The sequence below is a fragment of the Gekko japonicus genome, unplaced genomic scaffold (genome assembly GCF_001447785.1).
Source record: "Gekko japonicus isolate JY-2015 unplaced genomic scaffold, Gekko_japonicus_V1.1 scaffold502, whole genome shotgun sequence".
Lineage (NCBI taxonomy): Eukaryota > Metazoa > Chordata > Lepidosauria > Squamata > Gekkonidae > Gekko > Gekko japonicus.
In genome coordinates this window covers 795,594-809,840 of record NW_015169186.1, presented here as the reverse complement: position 1 = coordinate 809,840, position 14,247 = coordinate 795,594, and the positions used below count along the sequence as shown (strand labels likewise).

The window sequence follows — 14,247 nt, the reverse complement described above, 5'->3', positions numbered from 1 at the left end:
AACATAAGAGTAGCCATGTTGGATCAGGCCAATGGCCCATCCAGTCCAACACTGTGTCACACAGTGGCCAAAACCCAGGTGCCATCAGAAGGTCCACCAGCGGGGCCAGAACTCCAGAAGCCCTTCCACTGCTGACCCCCAAGCACCAGGAATATAGAGCTTCACTGCCGCAGACATAGGGTAGGGATATCCTTTTGGAACACAGCAGCAGCTTTAGAAACATACATTTTTGAAATTGGTTTCCAATAAACACACACACACAGTGTAGAAATATATATGGGAAATGGAATCTAATTTACCTGCAATTCATTCCTGGTTTCCTTGTTTTTAATCCAGATCTTTCCCTGGGTCTGTGGATCAATCAGTAAAGGGTAGCGGGCCGCTTTTGTGACAATGATGCCATTCTGTATGGACAGGTCATCATTCGGCAGCCCCTGAAGGTTCCATTCACTGACCGTTGGTGCATCAATCAGCATTTCTGTGAGATTGAGATTGTTTCCAAATGGGATTTTCCGGGTTTTCATCTCCTTTTGCCAACCATTTAATAACAGATTGCGGAACTCTTGGTTAAAAGGACCAGAATAGGACAGAAAAGCCGTGGCCAGCAACACGTCACCTGAATTAATACAGAGAGAGAATGTGCCAAGTACAGTGTTAGTAACATTGCTGAACATAAAACACTGGACTTGCTTGTGAAGGTTTCTTCTCATCAGTGAATTGGAAGGTATCCTTGTATGGGGTTGTGGGCAGGGCATATGCAAATTTCTTGTAAAGACTTACCCTATCCTGGGGGGGAGCTGAATAGAGGGGCTCCTTAATAAAGGTGTTGGTGACAACATGCAAGCAAGGGCACTCTCTGGAGCGTGGCTACATGGGAACCTGCAGTTATGCCTTATGCAGATATGTAGAAGCCAAGAAGTCCTCTGGCAGGAGGGTCTCCACTGTGAACTAGTCTCCAACTGTGGAAGGGTCTCTGTACCAACCTCCCCCGTCTTGCTACCTGAAAGTCCTGTAAATCTAGGACCGGTCTCCAAGTGCTATGTTTCTTGAGCACAATGAATGGAATGAAGAAGGTCCTGGAAAACCTTCTGTCTTCAGAACCAGTACCATGGCTTGATTCTGGCACAGGTACCTGGTGGCTTGGAGACTAAGCTGATGTCACACTGGCCTGTTGGATCCCAGGGAGAAAGGAGATCTCTTCACCCAGGAATCGAGGAGGTCTAGAACATTCCCAGCCAACCAGTGTGATGCACCAAGGAGGCCTTATTAAGAAGCTGGCTTTGGAGGTGAATCAGAATGTGTTCCAGCCTGGCCTGTGGAATCTGGAGTCCCTTTGGTGGAAGGATTCTACGGATACTGAAAGGATGTGTGACCTATTGGATATCTCCCCAGCTTGTTTGGAAGAAGAGGCCATTGGCTGCCTCTTGCCCTTGATCTCCACCAGGACTTCATCTGATACAGTATTCCCACAGAATTTTAGAGAGGTTATTTTTCAGATCCACTCCAGTGGCCAGAACTAGGGACAACATTAGAGGCTAAGGAGCATGCAAAGAATTGCATGGCCCCCAGGATGTCATCCACAGAGCCCTCAAAGGCTCTGCTGATCTGAAGGAGGTCTTGTTGGCACCTGAATGGGCCAGGGACGAGGACCTAAAGAGATTTCTCTGCCCTCTCAGTGTGGATGCTCTTGCTTTGAGGGCAAGGTCTAGGAACTCCTGGGTTCTTTAATGGGGTTGTCCCCATCTGTTTGAAGGAATCACATCTGGAACAAGACAGTCATCAGGCTTATCCTGGAGGAATCTACAGGGCTGTCATCTACTTGCCAAGGCCTCCTAGCCATGCAGAGTTGAGGAGAAGAGCGGCACCATCTTGAACTTAGCTGTGGGCATCTCCACAGTGCTTCAGAGCACAAAATGGCTGGCTGCCCACTCCCCTTCAGCAGAAGGGCAGTTGGATCCAGATGGCAAGTGGGGGGAGGGGGAGGAGGAGGAGGGTTGGTTTGTATACCCCACTTTTTGCTACCCGAAGGAGTCTCAGAGTGGCTGACAATTTCCTTCCCTTCCTCTCCTCACAACAGGCGAGAGTTTGGAGAGAATGGTGATGGGCCCAAGGTCACCCAACAAGGCTTCATGTGGAGTCGGAGGAGTAGGAGGAATCGGACTCGGTTCTACCAGATTAGTCTTTGGGCTCCAGGAAAACCAAGAGGACACCTGCTGTGTTGCTGCAGGGGGCTGAGGAGCGGGGGAGGCACAAGCCTGAATCTTGCTCCCCTCCCGTGAGGCTTCAGACACGGTCCTTGCCCGGGCAGAGGGTGAACCGGGCAGGTGACAGAAGTGCCACTTACCCCAAAGGTGGCGTCCTTCAAGGCAGCAACATGAACCACAACAGACAGCATCCACAAGAGTGGGCCTGTTCAGTTACTCACTGTCTTTTTTGTCAGCACAAGAGTTCATCAGCTGAAGCAGCCATTGTTGTAGTACATTGAAGAATGCCACCTCTTGGTTCCAAAAGCTTCATGCAAGCGTATTGTCACCTTCAAGGTATGCAGAACACTTTGTTATTTTTCATGCAGAGATTGGAAATGTTCCTGGCGTGTTCTAATAAGCTAGCCAGAAAAACATGACGGACATTCCTGAAGTTTTGTATTTTATGTGACCTCCACAACTCTGCAGAACACCAAAATGGTGGTGCCGTTGCCTTACCCACAAGCCTCTTGGTTTGCACAGCAAACTCTTTGCTCTGTTCTGTCCATCTCTCTTTCTCGCCAGCCAGCCCACTGATCAAACTGGAGGCTGTCTGCATTTTACGCCTGCAGCGTTCTGCATCCTCCAGCAGCGTCTGCCAAAATCCAAATTGAGACAGGTTAGTGGAGAAAACAGCTTGGTCCAAACCTTGCTTATAACAGTTTAACATCACATGATGCATCCCCACCTCTTATTAGTATGAACAGCCTATTGAGCATTACACGTTATGATTGCATCTGGATAGGCTCCCTACATAGACTCGAAGCACATATTTCTCTGTAATCAAAGCTCTGGCCAAAGGCATTTAAGAGCCGTGTGCCACAATGCCGAGAAAGAGTCCAGTGGGGGCACCTGTAAGCAGTGTTCCCTCTAAGCTGAGTTAGCGTGAGCCAGCTCACAGTTTTTTAGCCTCCAGCTCATACATTTTTGTCTCCGCTCAGGAAGGATGGCTCCAGAGCAAACTGATTTCTGCAATAGCCAGATCGCTCGCTCACAATGTTAATGCCAGTAGCTCACAAAGTAGAATTTTTGCTCACAAGACTCCACAGCTTAGAGGGAACATTGCCTGTAAGACCCACAGAGTTTAATTCTGGGCACCCGGCTTTCATGGGCCTGCAGACCTCACAAAGCAGGTTTCCGGGGTCCACGGGCTCAGGATCAGGAACGTAAGTTTTATGTATTTCATTTATACCCCACGTTGTTCTCCTCGCCTTTGTTTTCTCCTCACAACCACCTTGTGAAGTGGGGGTCAGGCTGTGAGAGGCTGACGGGCCCAAGGTCACCCAGCCAGCTTCCATGGCAGAGCAGGGAGACGAGCCTGGGCCTCCCAGACCCCCTACTGACACTCTGCTCACGACACCCCTTTCGCCAGAGGCACCAAAGCAACCGACGAGCTCATGCAGGCTTTATGCAAGACAGCCAGTATGGTGCCGCTGTTAGATCAAGGTCTGGGAAGATAAGATGAGAAGGAGGGAACCGGGCACACTGCTTCGAACTTCTCGGAGGAAGGGCAGAATGGAAGTGTAGTACGGAGAGCTGGCACCTCCAACGATCACAGCCATCCTCGCAGTAGCTCTGCATGGGGGGGGGGGAGATGTCTGGGGAGAACGAGTGAGTTTGTGGCTGAGGTGAAGTATTGCACGAGGGAGCTTCCTCACTCCCAGCTTATGCAATACAAGCTAGGGGCCCTAATTTAAAATAAGAACTACATGAAAGGAGTCAGGGAATGCACCAGAAGTGGTAACGTTTGTGTTTTGTTTTTCAAAAAGAGAGAGTCCCAATTCTTCACTAGCAACAAGCTGCCATTAACTAAACACAAAATCAAAGAAAGAACATGGGTTTAAAATAGATTTTCTAGCACATTCTGAGATATATGGGAAAGGGCAACACAGCCCAATGGCAAAACAGCCCAGAGAGGACGGTTTACCAACTTAGCACAGCAGTCCAGGGTTCCTATTGCCCTGCTCAGTGGAGGGAAGAACCAGACTATGCCCTGGATTTCGGGTCAGGTGCTGAACGTCACAAGAGTCTGTTCACCACTTGGCAGGACAACGCAGATGATCCGCTCACCACACGGCGACGTGCATCCCATAGTTAAATGCTCAACAGACTTCCGGGTGAGCTCCATGGAACTGTACCTGTTTCTCCCGCATGGCTTTCTCATACTCGGCCTGCACAATGTCTAGTTCCGCCTGCTTGGCGTCCAGCTCCGCCTGGGCCTTCTGCAGATCCAGCATGGCAGTGGTGAGCCGGTTCTCCTGGACGGCCAGATTCGCCTGCAAGTCGCCAGTTCAAGCAGCGCAAGTCAGAAAACGCCCTGCAGAGCTGCAACTGATTTCCCCAACACTCAGGCGCATTCTCCATCCCTCCACGGAGCCCTCCCTGCCCCACCAAATTAGAACATGTCGGACTGCACATTTGTAGGAGAGCTGGATCCCAAGAGCAGCTGGAAGACAGTTTCTGAGGTACGAACTTTCCAGAGTCAGAGCTCCCCTCGTCAGAGACCCGAGTCCAGTGAGCCGCCGACTCTTGCAAAGGCTTCCCCCCCGCCCCCCCAAAAAAAAGCCGTGTTGGTCCCTCAGGTGCTTTTTGACTCTGATCCAGCTCTTGCGGCAACCCTCTGGAACTATCTGCACTTTGGAAGAGTAACTCACATCAAATTAACAGTTAATGAGATAGTAGGTTTTATTCAACAAGTGTTAAGAAATTTGAGAGCCTTTGCATAGAGATGCCAGTGCTCAATCTACACACTCTGCAGAATGAGTCAGTCACATCCTAAGATAACAGACTATAGTGCAGGACTTCACAGTCCAGGACGGGCATATTAATGGATGCTCCTTCATACCCCAAAACTACCTGCAAGTGGGAAACCAGCACACCAGGAAGCAGGCAGGGCTGGAATCTTTCTTCTTGCTGTGCTAGTTTCCGACTTCCCATGAGTTTCTGGACACAGAAGACCATTAAAAAAAATGCCACCCCTCCTACCTCCACTGGTACAGTCCAGTCTACCGCTAACTAACTGTGCCTCATTTTCCTGAATTTTAACACACACACACACACACACCTCTCTCACACAGGCTTATGATGGAACCCTTTGCCCTGAGCATGGCAACAACATACATCCCAGCTGACTCCATTTTACTCTGGCCTTTCATCATTTATCTGGGCTTACTTTTAAAGGCAGAACTTCCTTGTTGATAGCAAAGAAAGACGCCATCGCTTTGGTCCACGAGCAAAGGCCGGCCACATTTCCGCACACTCGTTTTGCTGTTTCAATGTTGTAGTCACTCATACCAAAGTAAGGGCTCAACAGCTCGACGACTTCTTCGTTAATTGTGTCTTTGGGAAATTGCTAGATACACCAAGGGGACAGAGATGCTTTACCGGTGGCACAGAACTCAACCAACAAGTCACTGTTTGATTGGTCTGACTGGTTCCTGATTCACTCTAGTAGTCCTGGTTTCAGTATATTTGAATGAGGAGTACTGCTCTGTGTTGCACGGGTTCTCTTAAAATATCTGGCTTTCTGCGCCTGGCTCTATAGAGCAGATTTTACCATCAAAACATCCCCCCCCCCATTCTGTAGCATTGTGCTGCCGTCACGGTCTTCACTAGCAGTCAGATTCTATGATGAGATCACAAACTGAGGGGTCGTTTATCATGATATCTTAAGTAGGCCCCAGCTATGCCTGCAGGAGTAATTCAGGGACAAAAATCCACCATAATTTATGGTTCATTCACAGAGATCCTGTGTAGGTGCTAATGGAGGGATGGCCCCAAAGGGGAAGGAGCAGGGGCTCCCACTGGAATTGCATCTGTGGCCGAATATAGAGACCATTTCAAGTTAATCCTTCAGTGGTGGTGAAAAGTACCATCAGGTCACAGGAAACTTATGGCAGATGCAGACTTTTTAAGGCAACAGATGAACAGAGGTGGTTTTTGCCACTGCCTGTGTTAAGTCGCTCGCTTAACAAAGCAGTCGGAGAGTGATTCAGCAAGAACACAGCTTTATTCTTCAGCTCGAACACAACTCCAACACGGATCAACATCTGATAGCCAGAACAGCCCTGACATTGCAGCTGTCCTGCTTTTAAACATCCCCGGCTAATGTAGCCACACCCACTGTACACATATCAACCCATGAGGTTGCCGAGATAATATCCAATCACATTAGTTCCCGCTCAGGGAGCTTGTTTGAAGTGATTGGCTTGTTACTTCCTGGGCTAGCGATTTTATTGGATGACTTTGGATCCTAGCCCGGGACGGAGCTTAACATCACATTCCAATTAGGTGTTTCACACATGTTAGGCATTCAAGGCAGCTTTGAATACACTACAGCCTGCCTCTGCATAGTGACCATGGTGGACTCCCATCCAAGAACTACCTCCCAGAGCCGACCCTGCTTAGCTTCCAAGATCTGACGAGACTGAACGCAGGAGGGCAATCATTATGCACTTCACTTTAAATAGTCATCGTTAAACAGAACGGAACATGGGAATGCCTTCCCTATCGAGTGCTAAACTGGTATATACATTACATGAGCCTAGTTCATTAACTGAAAACAGAAGCGATGTTTTCAGCTGATGAAACCTCAGCAGGGGAGAGAGATTTCCCTATCCCTGCAATATACACCATTTTGCTCCCCCCCCCTCCCCAATTCCTTGAAAGGGAGGTCTTCACATTCGGTCCCTGCTCCCCAGGCCCATCCCCTCGCGGCCGTGCTTTTCACACACCTGCAGGTTCTGTAGGAAGTTCCCTGCAGTCATCAGCCTCAAGGACTCCTGCCACGAGGGGGTGGTGCAATTTTTCTCCAGGTCCGCTTTGACAGTGTTGACCCTCCTCTGGAACAGCAGCAGCACGCAGTCCATGATCCGCATGATGAGATGAGGCGGACGGCCCAGTGTGCGGACGGTGGCAATGTCTGAAGGCTTGATCGTCTAGGGTGTCGAAAGGGAACACGATGAAAAGGATTCTCAGGGGATAGGCAAGTTGATTTTTCCATGACAAATTAACAAGGAATTATCTGCTGACTTTCATCCAGTCTTTGCACAAAAGCCTCCAGAGTTTATACAAGGAAATTCACCTCTACTGCAAACAGATGGATCTGCCTGGCCTCACTGCATCCGTCCTCCTTCCAGTCCTGCTGGTCCCCAACAGATCGGCAGACACATCTGCATGCCTCCAGCTGCCACCCCAACCACATCAAACAACCCACTGTCTGCAGCCAAGCCCGACGCAATAGTCCTACCTCTCACACAGAGATACTCACCTGAAGGATCTACAGCAGGCATTTTGGCAACTACAATACCCTCCTGATATGGTGATAAGGATGAGTGGGAAGGCCAGAATGATACCCAGGGACAGCTTGCTACAAGACAAGCCCAAGGAAAATGACAACAGAACACCACTGGTGATTGCCTACAGCTCACAACTCAGGCCAGTTCAACCCATTATTAATGACCTACAACCCATGCTGGACAGTGACACTTCCCTTGCACAGGCACTGGGGGGGGGCAGCCTTTTCTTGCTTCCAGCCAGCCTGCTAACCTAAAACAACTTCTCAACTGCTGTCCCAGCACGGATTGGCTGGGACTTGGTCCACCCCCCCTCCCACAAGGCCACCACCAGCAACCCCCCCTCACCCACAGGAAGCCAGCTATGGCCACACCAGTCCCAGAAGGAGGAGACAACGTCGTAGACAGTGGTGAGAAACGCCCTGGAGGAAGCTGCAATGGCCCGCTCAGCCATGCCAGGCCCCAGGTCCGAGGTGAGCATGGAGGATGTAGTGCTAAGACGACTTCAGGCCAGAGGGCCATCGGGAGGGCAAGGAGACAGACAGGAGAAGCCGCAGGAAACCGTGGCACTGTCCCTGATGAGGCTCGTGGCAGGGAGTTGTGCCTAACCCAGAAACTGCCCACAGTGTCAGGCCCCAGGACAACGGCTCCACCCTGGGATGCAGCTGGGCCTCTGGGGTTAAGTATGGGAGCATAGCCAGTCAGGAGAAGGAGAAAGGCAGGTGAAGGGGTGGGCTCAAGGGCCAGGGAGGGGTTGAGGAGGAGACGGCGGGTAGCCCAGACAACCCCACACACACACACACAGAGAGAGAGAGAGAGAGAGAGAGAGAGAGAGAGAGAGAGAGAGACAGCAGGCACCAGCAGGCCGGTGTGGAGGTGGGGTGAGGACCCTGAGTCCCCTCCATCAGAGAAAGAAGGCGCTTCTCCCCGGGACGATGTGTGTCTGGGGAAGGCACTAGGGCCCAGAAAGGGGTTCACGGGGAGCCTAAGGAGACTTCAGGGCAACGGCTACCGGGGGGGGGTCTCCTATGGGAGGAGGCGGGGTGTGACACCTGCGATGGTAAACTACTTAACAGTAACATGGACTGTGGTACCGTGGCTTGCAGCAAACTAAGATGGAAACTTTGGGCTCCTATAGATCCTAGCAACACCCTCGGTGGACCCAGCAACACCAGCCAGGCCATCTCAGGTTCTGACGCCTGCTCATCCTCTAGTGTGATTTATGCCATCACGTGTCAGCAGTGCCCTTCCACTCTCCACATTGGACAAACAGGCCAGTCCCACAAAGACTTAATGGGCATGAGTCTGACATCAGAAACCACAACATTCAAAAACCAGTGAGGGAACATTTTAACCTTCCAGGACATTGAATGGCTGACCTAAGAGTAGCAATTCTCTTACAAAGGAATTTCAAAGGGAGATGAGAAAGAGACTGCTGAATTGCAACTGACAATGAAGCTCACAAAGAACACATCCTCCTGGACTGAATTGAGACGTAGGTTTCCTGTTTCATTACTAATGCTGATTTCTCAGTGCCTTCTACCCCTCTGCATATCACACTAATCCAATGATGCCTGCTATTGTCATTCACTTGCTATTGTCATTCGGCATCTGAAATCACTCCACTCTCCAAGATATAAGGACAGATGGACTCACATTCTAGTTGTATTTGAAGAACTGAGCAGTGACTCACAAAAGCTCCTACCCTGCCATAAATTTTTAGCCTTTAAGGTGCTACTGGACTCTTGCTCTTTGCTACTGCTACCAGAAGTTTTTGTAGCTGTTTTTTTTCTTAAGAACATAAGAGATGCCAATGTTGGATCAGGCCAAAGGCCCGTCCAGTCCAACACTCTGTCACACAGTGGCCAAAAATACCAGGTGCCATCAGGAGGTCTAGCGGTGGGGCCAGGACACCAGAATCCCTCCCACTGTTGCCCCCCCAAGCACCAAGAAGCTGGGCCAAGTCTGCATCCTTCAATGACCTAGTACTAACTTGCAAAGCTGCCTCGGCTTCTTCTAAAGCGGGCCTGGCAGCCTCCAACTTTTCTTCAGCAGTGGCCTTGTCTGCTGAGATACTGTCCACGATCGCCTGAGCCTTGTCTTTGACCTTCTGCACTTCTGCCTTCACCGTTTCAGCAGCCTGCGCTTTCACTGTAACTTCCTTTAACACCTACTTGGGAAAAACACACGTATTAATGGGAAAAACAAATGAAGCCTATTCATGGGAGTGTGCACACATCTTCCGGGTAGAAAATACCATAGAGAATTCATGAGCTATCAGCACTTCACATTTCAATATCCAAGTAATGAGACCCCACAAATTCTGTCACCTAAAGAATGAAAAGGCATGCTGGCCTGACCACAGGCATCCATCAGTGAGTTTCTTGGCCCCACTTCCTTCTTCCCCAAAGTAAAGATCCAGTCTTGGCTTTTCTGTTCCATATTGGAGCAGGAGTTGCTTTAGAAAGCCAGAGAGGCATCAACTTTATGTCTGCAGGGAGCACTCCTTGGAAAACCACTGCCCCCCGGTGGTGGAGAATGTTCGGCTTGCAGCCCCCCCCCCCCGGCATTCTGTGATTGGCTCCATCCTCGGTGGCAGCCATTTTGTGATTGTCCCTATGTGACTGTACCCATGTCCTCAACATCCCAGGATGCCCACAAGCTGAAGATCACGAATTCCCAACTTACCGTATCTGCTTTTTTACTGGCTATCTGAAGCTCTTTTTCTTTGGCTTCCAGCTCTTTGCTTAAGGCAGCCACTGACTCAGAGGCCTCTTTCAGTTTCTCCAGTCCAGTGTTCATCCTGCAATTGAACACAGAAGAATAATCACTCAACAGTCAAGATATCCAGTGTAGATCCCTACTGGCCTCTTGACACAGATATACTGATGTACTCCCTGTTCTTTTCACTCAGTCCGGCCCAACCGTTTTCCTGCCTCACTCTTCTTTTTAAAATAAATTCTGAGGGACATAAAAAAAATAAATCCAGCATAATTGGGACATAGAAGCTGTGGGTGAGGGACAGCTGCATGTCCCTCCTCTAGAAGTCAAATGTCCACATGGAATGCCTGGTAGGAAAAAGGATAGAGCATCTCTTCCCTGCCTGCCTCCCCCCCACCCCATGTCCTAACTGCTTCTCATGGGTGGTGGAAAGGGCCGTCAAGTCACAGCTGACATACGGCCAGCCACCCTGTGGGATTTTCAAGGCAAGAGAAGTTGAGAGGTGGTTTGCCATTGCCTGCCTCCGTGTCACGACCCCAGGTGTTGCTTGGAGGTCTCCCATCCAAATACTCGCCAGGCACAACCCTGCTTAACCTCTGAGATCTGATGAGATCCGGCTAGACAACTGAATTTCTAGCTTGGACCTCAACACGACACATCAGAGTGAAATGTACGGGGTTCAGATGCGTTGCATGATCAGCTCATAGTTTATTAAGTTATTCAGCAGTGAGAACAAAGACAAAGACCCCTGGCTGAAGCCAGGTTTTATGCCCAAAGAACGTCACACCCAAAACACACCCCACTCCCCATGATAGGCTATTTACACCAGGTTACCTTTCCAGGTAACCCTATTGGGCTCTTTTAGGATCCCAGCGTTCCTACTGGTATGCTCCTAGGATCCTAGCCTGCTTTTGTTATGGATCTCAAGCTCAATACATTACACAGAGTATTTAACACTGGGAATTAGGGATGGGCACAAACTGGGAAAATGCAGTTTGGTTCATGGTGTGTGGCTGAACCAGAAACCGAACCACAAACTGAACTAATTTGTGCAATTCGTGTCCCTGCAAAACCCACTGAAAGGGATTGTAGTGTCAGGGGTTTGCAGAAAGCCCAAAAGCAGCTGAGCAGCAGGGAGCAGCTTATAGAATCATAGAATGTTAGAGTTGGAAGGGACCTTGCAGGTCATCTAGTCCAACCCCCTGGACTTTGCAGGAGCATAGCCGAAAGAGAGCCCTACAACATACCCGAAAGATGGTCATCCAGCCTCTGCTTGAAAACGTCCTGCGAAGGAGCATCCACCACCTCCCGAGGCAGCCTGTTCCACTCCTCAACCACTCTTACAGTTAGGAAGTTTTTCCTGATATTTAGCCAGTATCGACTCCCTTGTAATTTCCACCCATTAGATCTAGTCTTGCAATCCAGAGCAAGAGAGAATAGATCTGCTCCATCTTCTACATGACAGTCCTTCAAATACTGGAAGGCTGCAATCATGTCCCCTCTAAGCTTTCTCTTTCCCAGGCTAAGCATACCCAAGTCTTTCAGCCTTTCCTCATAAGACTTGGATTCCAAGCCTCTCACCATCCCTGGTTGCCCTCTTCTGGACACGCTCGAGCTTGTCAACATCCTTCCTAAAATGTGGTGCCCAATACTGGACACAGGACTCCAGGTGAGGCCTGACCATAGCAGAATAGAGCGGATCTACCACCTCTTGTCCCATTATGCTCAGCCATTTTGGGCTGTCTTGTGCAATCCCTTTAACCTTTAAAGGGACTGCAGAAGACAGCATGAAAAACTGGTGGAGAAGTCCCCCTGAAAAGGACTTCACCCTTCCCTTTCTGCTGGCCGAAGGGACTTCACCCCTTTCTTTCTGCTGGCCACAGCAAGAAAAAAGCAGGGACATTTAAACCTTGCTTTCTACTCCTTGTAAGAACCTGTGGGGAACTAAAAGCAGGGTTAAAATGGCTCCCGGCTATTTAAACACTGCTTTCTGCTCCCCGCAGCTTTTTGTGGGGAGCAGAAAGCTGGGCCATTTAAACCAAACAGCTGAGCGGCAGGGAGCTCCCAGCCCCTCGGCTGTTTCTCATGAAGAGCAGAATTTTCACAACTGGCCATGGACCACCACAAATTGCCCCAACATTTGTGGAAGTTTGTTGTGTTTTTTGAGTTCATGAACTTCAGTTCGTGTATCACGAACCGGCCAAAATTCATGACGAACTTTTGTCAGCCAGTTTCTGCTCATCCCTACTGGGAACTAGCTAATATGCACATGATGTCTATGCATTGTATGGAGAAAAATAACTGGAGATGGAAGTAGGAAAGTCAACACTTCACCTGTTGGCCAGTGTCTGCACCTCAGCATGTTTTTCTTTGTAGATTGCTTTATATCCCTGGATGAAGGACAAGTAAGATTTGGGAGTGACGTGGGTGGACCGACGGTATCTCTGGAAATAATCCACACACTTCTCAGCAACTCCATCCTGGAAGGAGCCCATGCACTGCACCATCTCTCTCTTGGTCTCATCCGTACAGTCAACATCGTAGGAGGACAAGAAATGTTCAGACACTAAAAAAAAGAAAAAAGATACTGTGTTATGTTTGATATGACGAATTTCGGACATACATCACGGCCTTCCAGGCAATTTTGAATTTCATCTACCATGGAACCCTTAAGCGTTACTTAAGGCCCCATCACAAAAGGCAGATTGATAGTTTCGCCATCTAGGGTTGCCAACCTTCAGGTAGGACCTGTAGATCTCCTGGAATTACAATTAAAACAGCTCAGTCCCTCTGGGGGAAATGGCTGCAAGGCAAGAGGTGTTCAGAGGTGGTTTGCCATTCTCTGCCCTCTGCATAGCAACTCTGGTACTCCTTGGTGGTCTCCCATCCAAATACTAAGTAGGGATCGACCCTGCTTAGCTTCCAAAATCTGACAAAATTGGGCTAGCCTGGGCTGTCCGGTTCAGGGCTAATAGAACCCACATGGCACTCTAAATAAATGAATTCATTATTCTTAATGATTGCAAATTCGGACAATAATTTTTTTATTTTGATTTTTTTAAAAAAAATATGTATGCCATAGGCCCAGAAATAAAATTACCTTCACACTTATCCTTTTTTAGTAATTATCAGGTAGCTATGCTAGTTTTCTTGTCTTGATGGGATAAACATGTAAATGTGTTTCATTTAATTCCTACATCTGAAATCCACACATCAATGTGCTTTTAAAGAAATATTCAGTTGTCCAATAAGTTCTATGAACATTGGCACATTTGAGATGACAAAACCCTCTCATATTTTTAAATAAAATAAATTTAGTAGTTCTGTGATTCACAGCCCCCACGGAAACGAATAAGTTCATTCCCCATTAAATGTGTTTTAAGCCCCCCCGGAATCATCCAATACATCTCCAGGGGTGTGATCAGATGAGCACTTTGATCTGTTGTCATTGCTTCTCACCATCAGATTTAAATTCCTCATTCAGACAGCAACATCCGTATCCTGTTCCGTAGTCATCATTTCCCTGTACTCACCCCCAAATTTCCCAACACTGGATAAAGTCTGATATTTATTGAATCGACCAGGTTCACAACACATATCCGGATGTCTCATAGCTCCGTTGTGCACTCAAGCTCTTTGGGAAGTCTGAAGCTTCCACTCCATGGCGGCCATTTTTTTTACTCAGTTAGCAATGTGTGCATAAGCACATATTCACACCTGGGTTGTGAATCACTGCCTGGTGGCGAATAAGCACTTCTGCACATGCACAAAAAGGATTTTTTTAAAAAAGATGCTGCCTGAGTGCCTGCTCCATGTTTACCACAGCGGTAGTCTGGACGGTCGACCACGTGCATGTGCACGGTGAGACAGGATAAGGATGGAATGTTGGGACAAAACTCTCCAGAACAGGTAGTACTGGATAATTTTTTTCTTGAAATTTTTGCCATCTTGGAATAGACTTCTATCTATTGATTTAACTTACTCTAGAT

At 48.7% G+C, this 14,247-nt stretch overlaps 1 protein-coding gene across 1 annotated transcript in view; it reads right to left on the bottom strand.

Moving 5' to 3' along the window:
* Nucleotides 1-14,247, bottom strand: part of DNAH5 (dynein, axonemal, heavy chain 5) — a 187,207-nt gene that overhangs the window by 48,499 nt on the left and 124,461 nt on the right. Inside the window, exons 57-64 of the mRNA XM_015416182.1 lie at nucleotides 12,593-12,824; nucleotides 10,226-10,340; nucleotides 9,531-9,707; nucleotides 6,977-7,180; nucleotides 5,416-5,595; nucleotides 4,382-4,519; nucleotides 2,703-2,838; nucleotides 300-616 (exon numbers count right to left, since the gene is read on the bottom strand). Of these exons, the coding sequence (XP_015271668.1) occupies nucleotides 300-616; nucleotides 2,703-2,838; nucleotides 4,382-4,519; nucleotides 5,416-5,595; nucleotides 6,977-7,180; nucleotides 9,531-9,707; nucleotides 10,226-10,340; nucleotides 12,593-12,824 (1,499 nt within the window). The remainder of the gene's footprint in view (nucleotides 1-299; nucleotides 617-2,702; nucleotides 2,839-4,381; nucleotides 4,520-5,415; nucleotides 5,596-6,976; nucleotides 7,181-9,530; nucleotides 9,708-10,225; nucleotides 10,341-12,592; nucleotides 12,825-14,247) is intronic.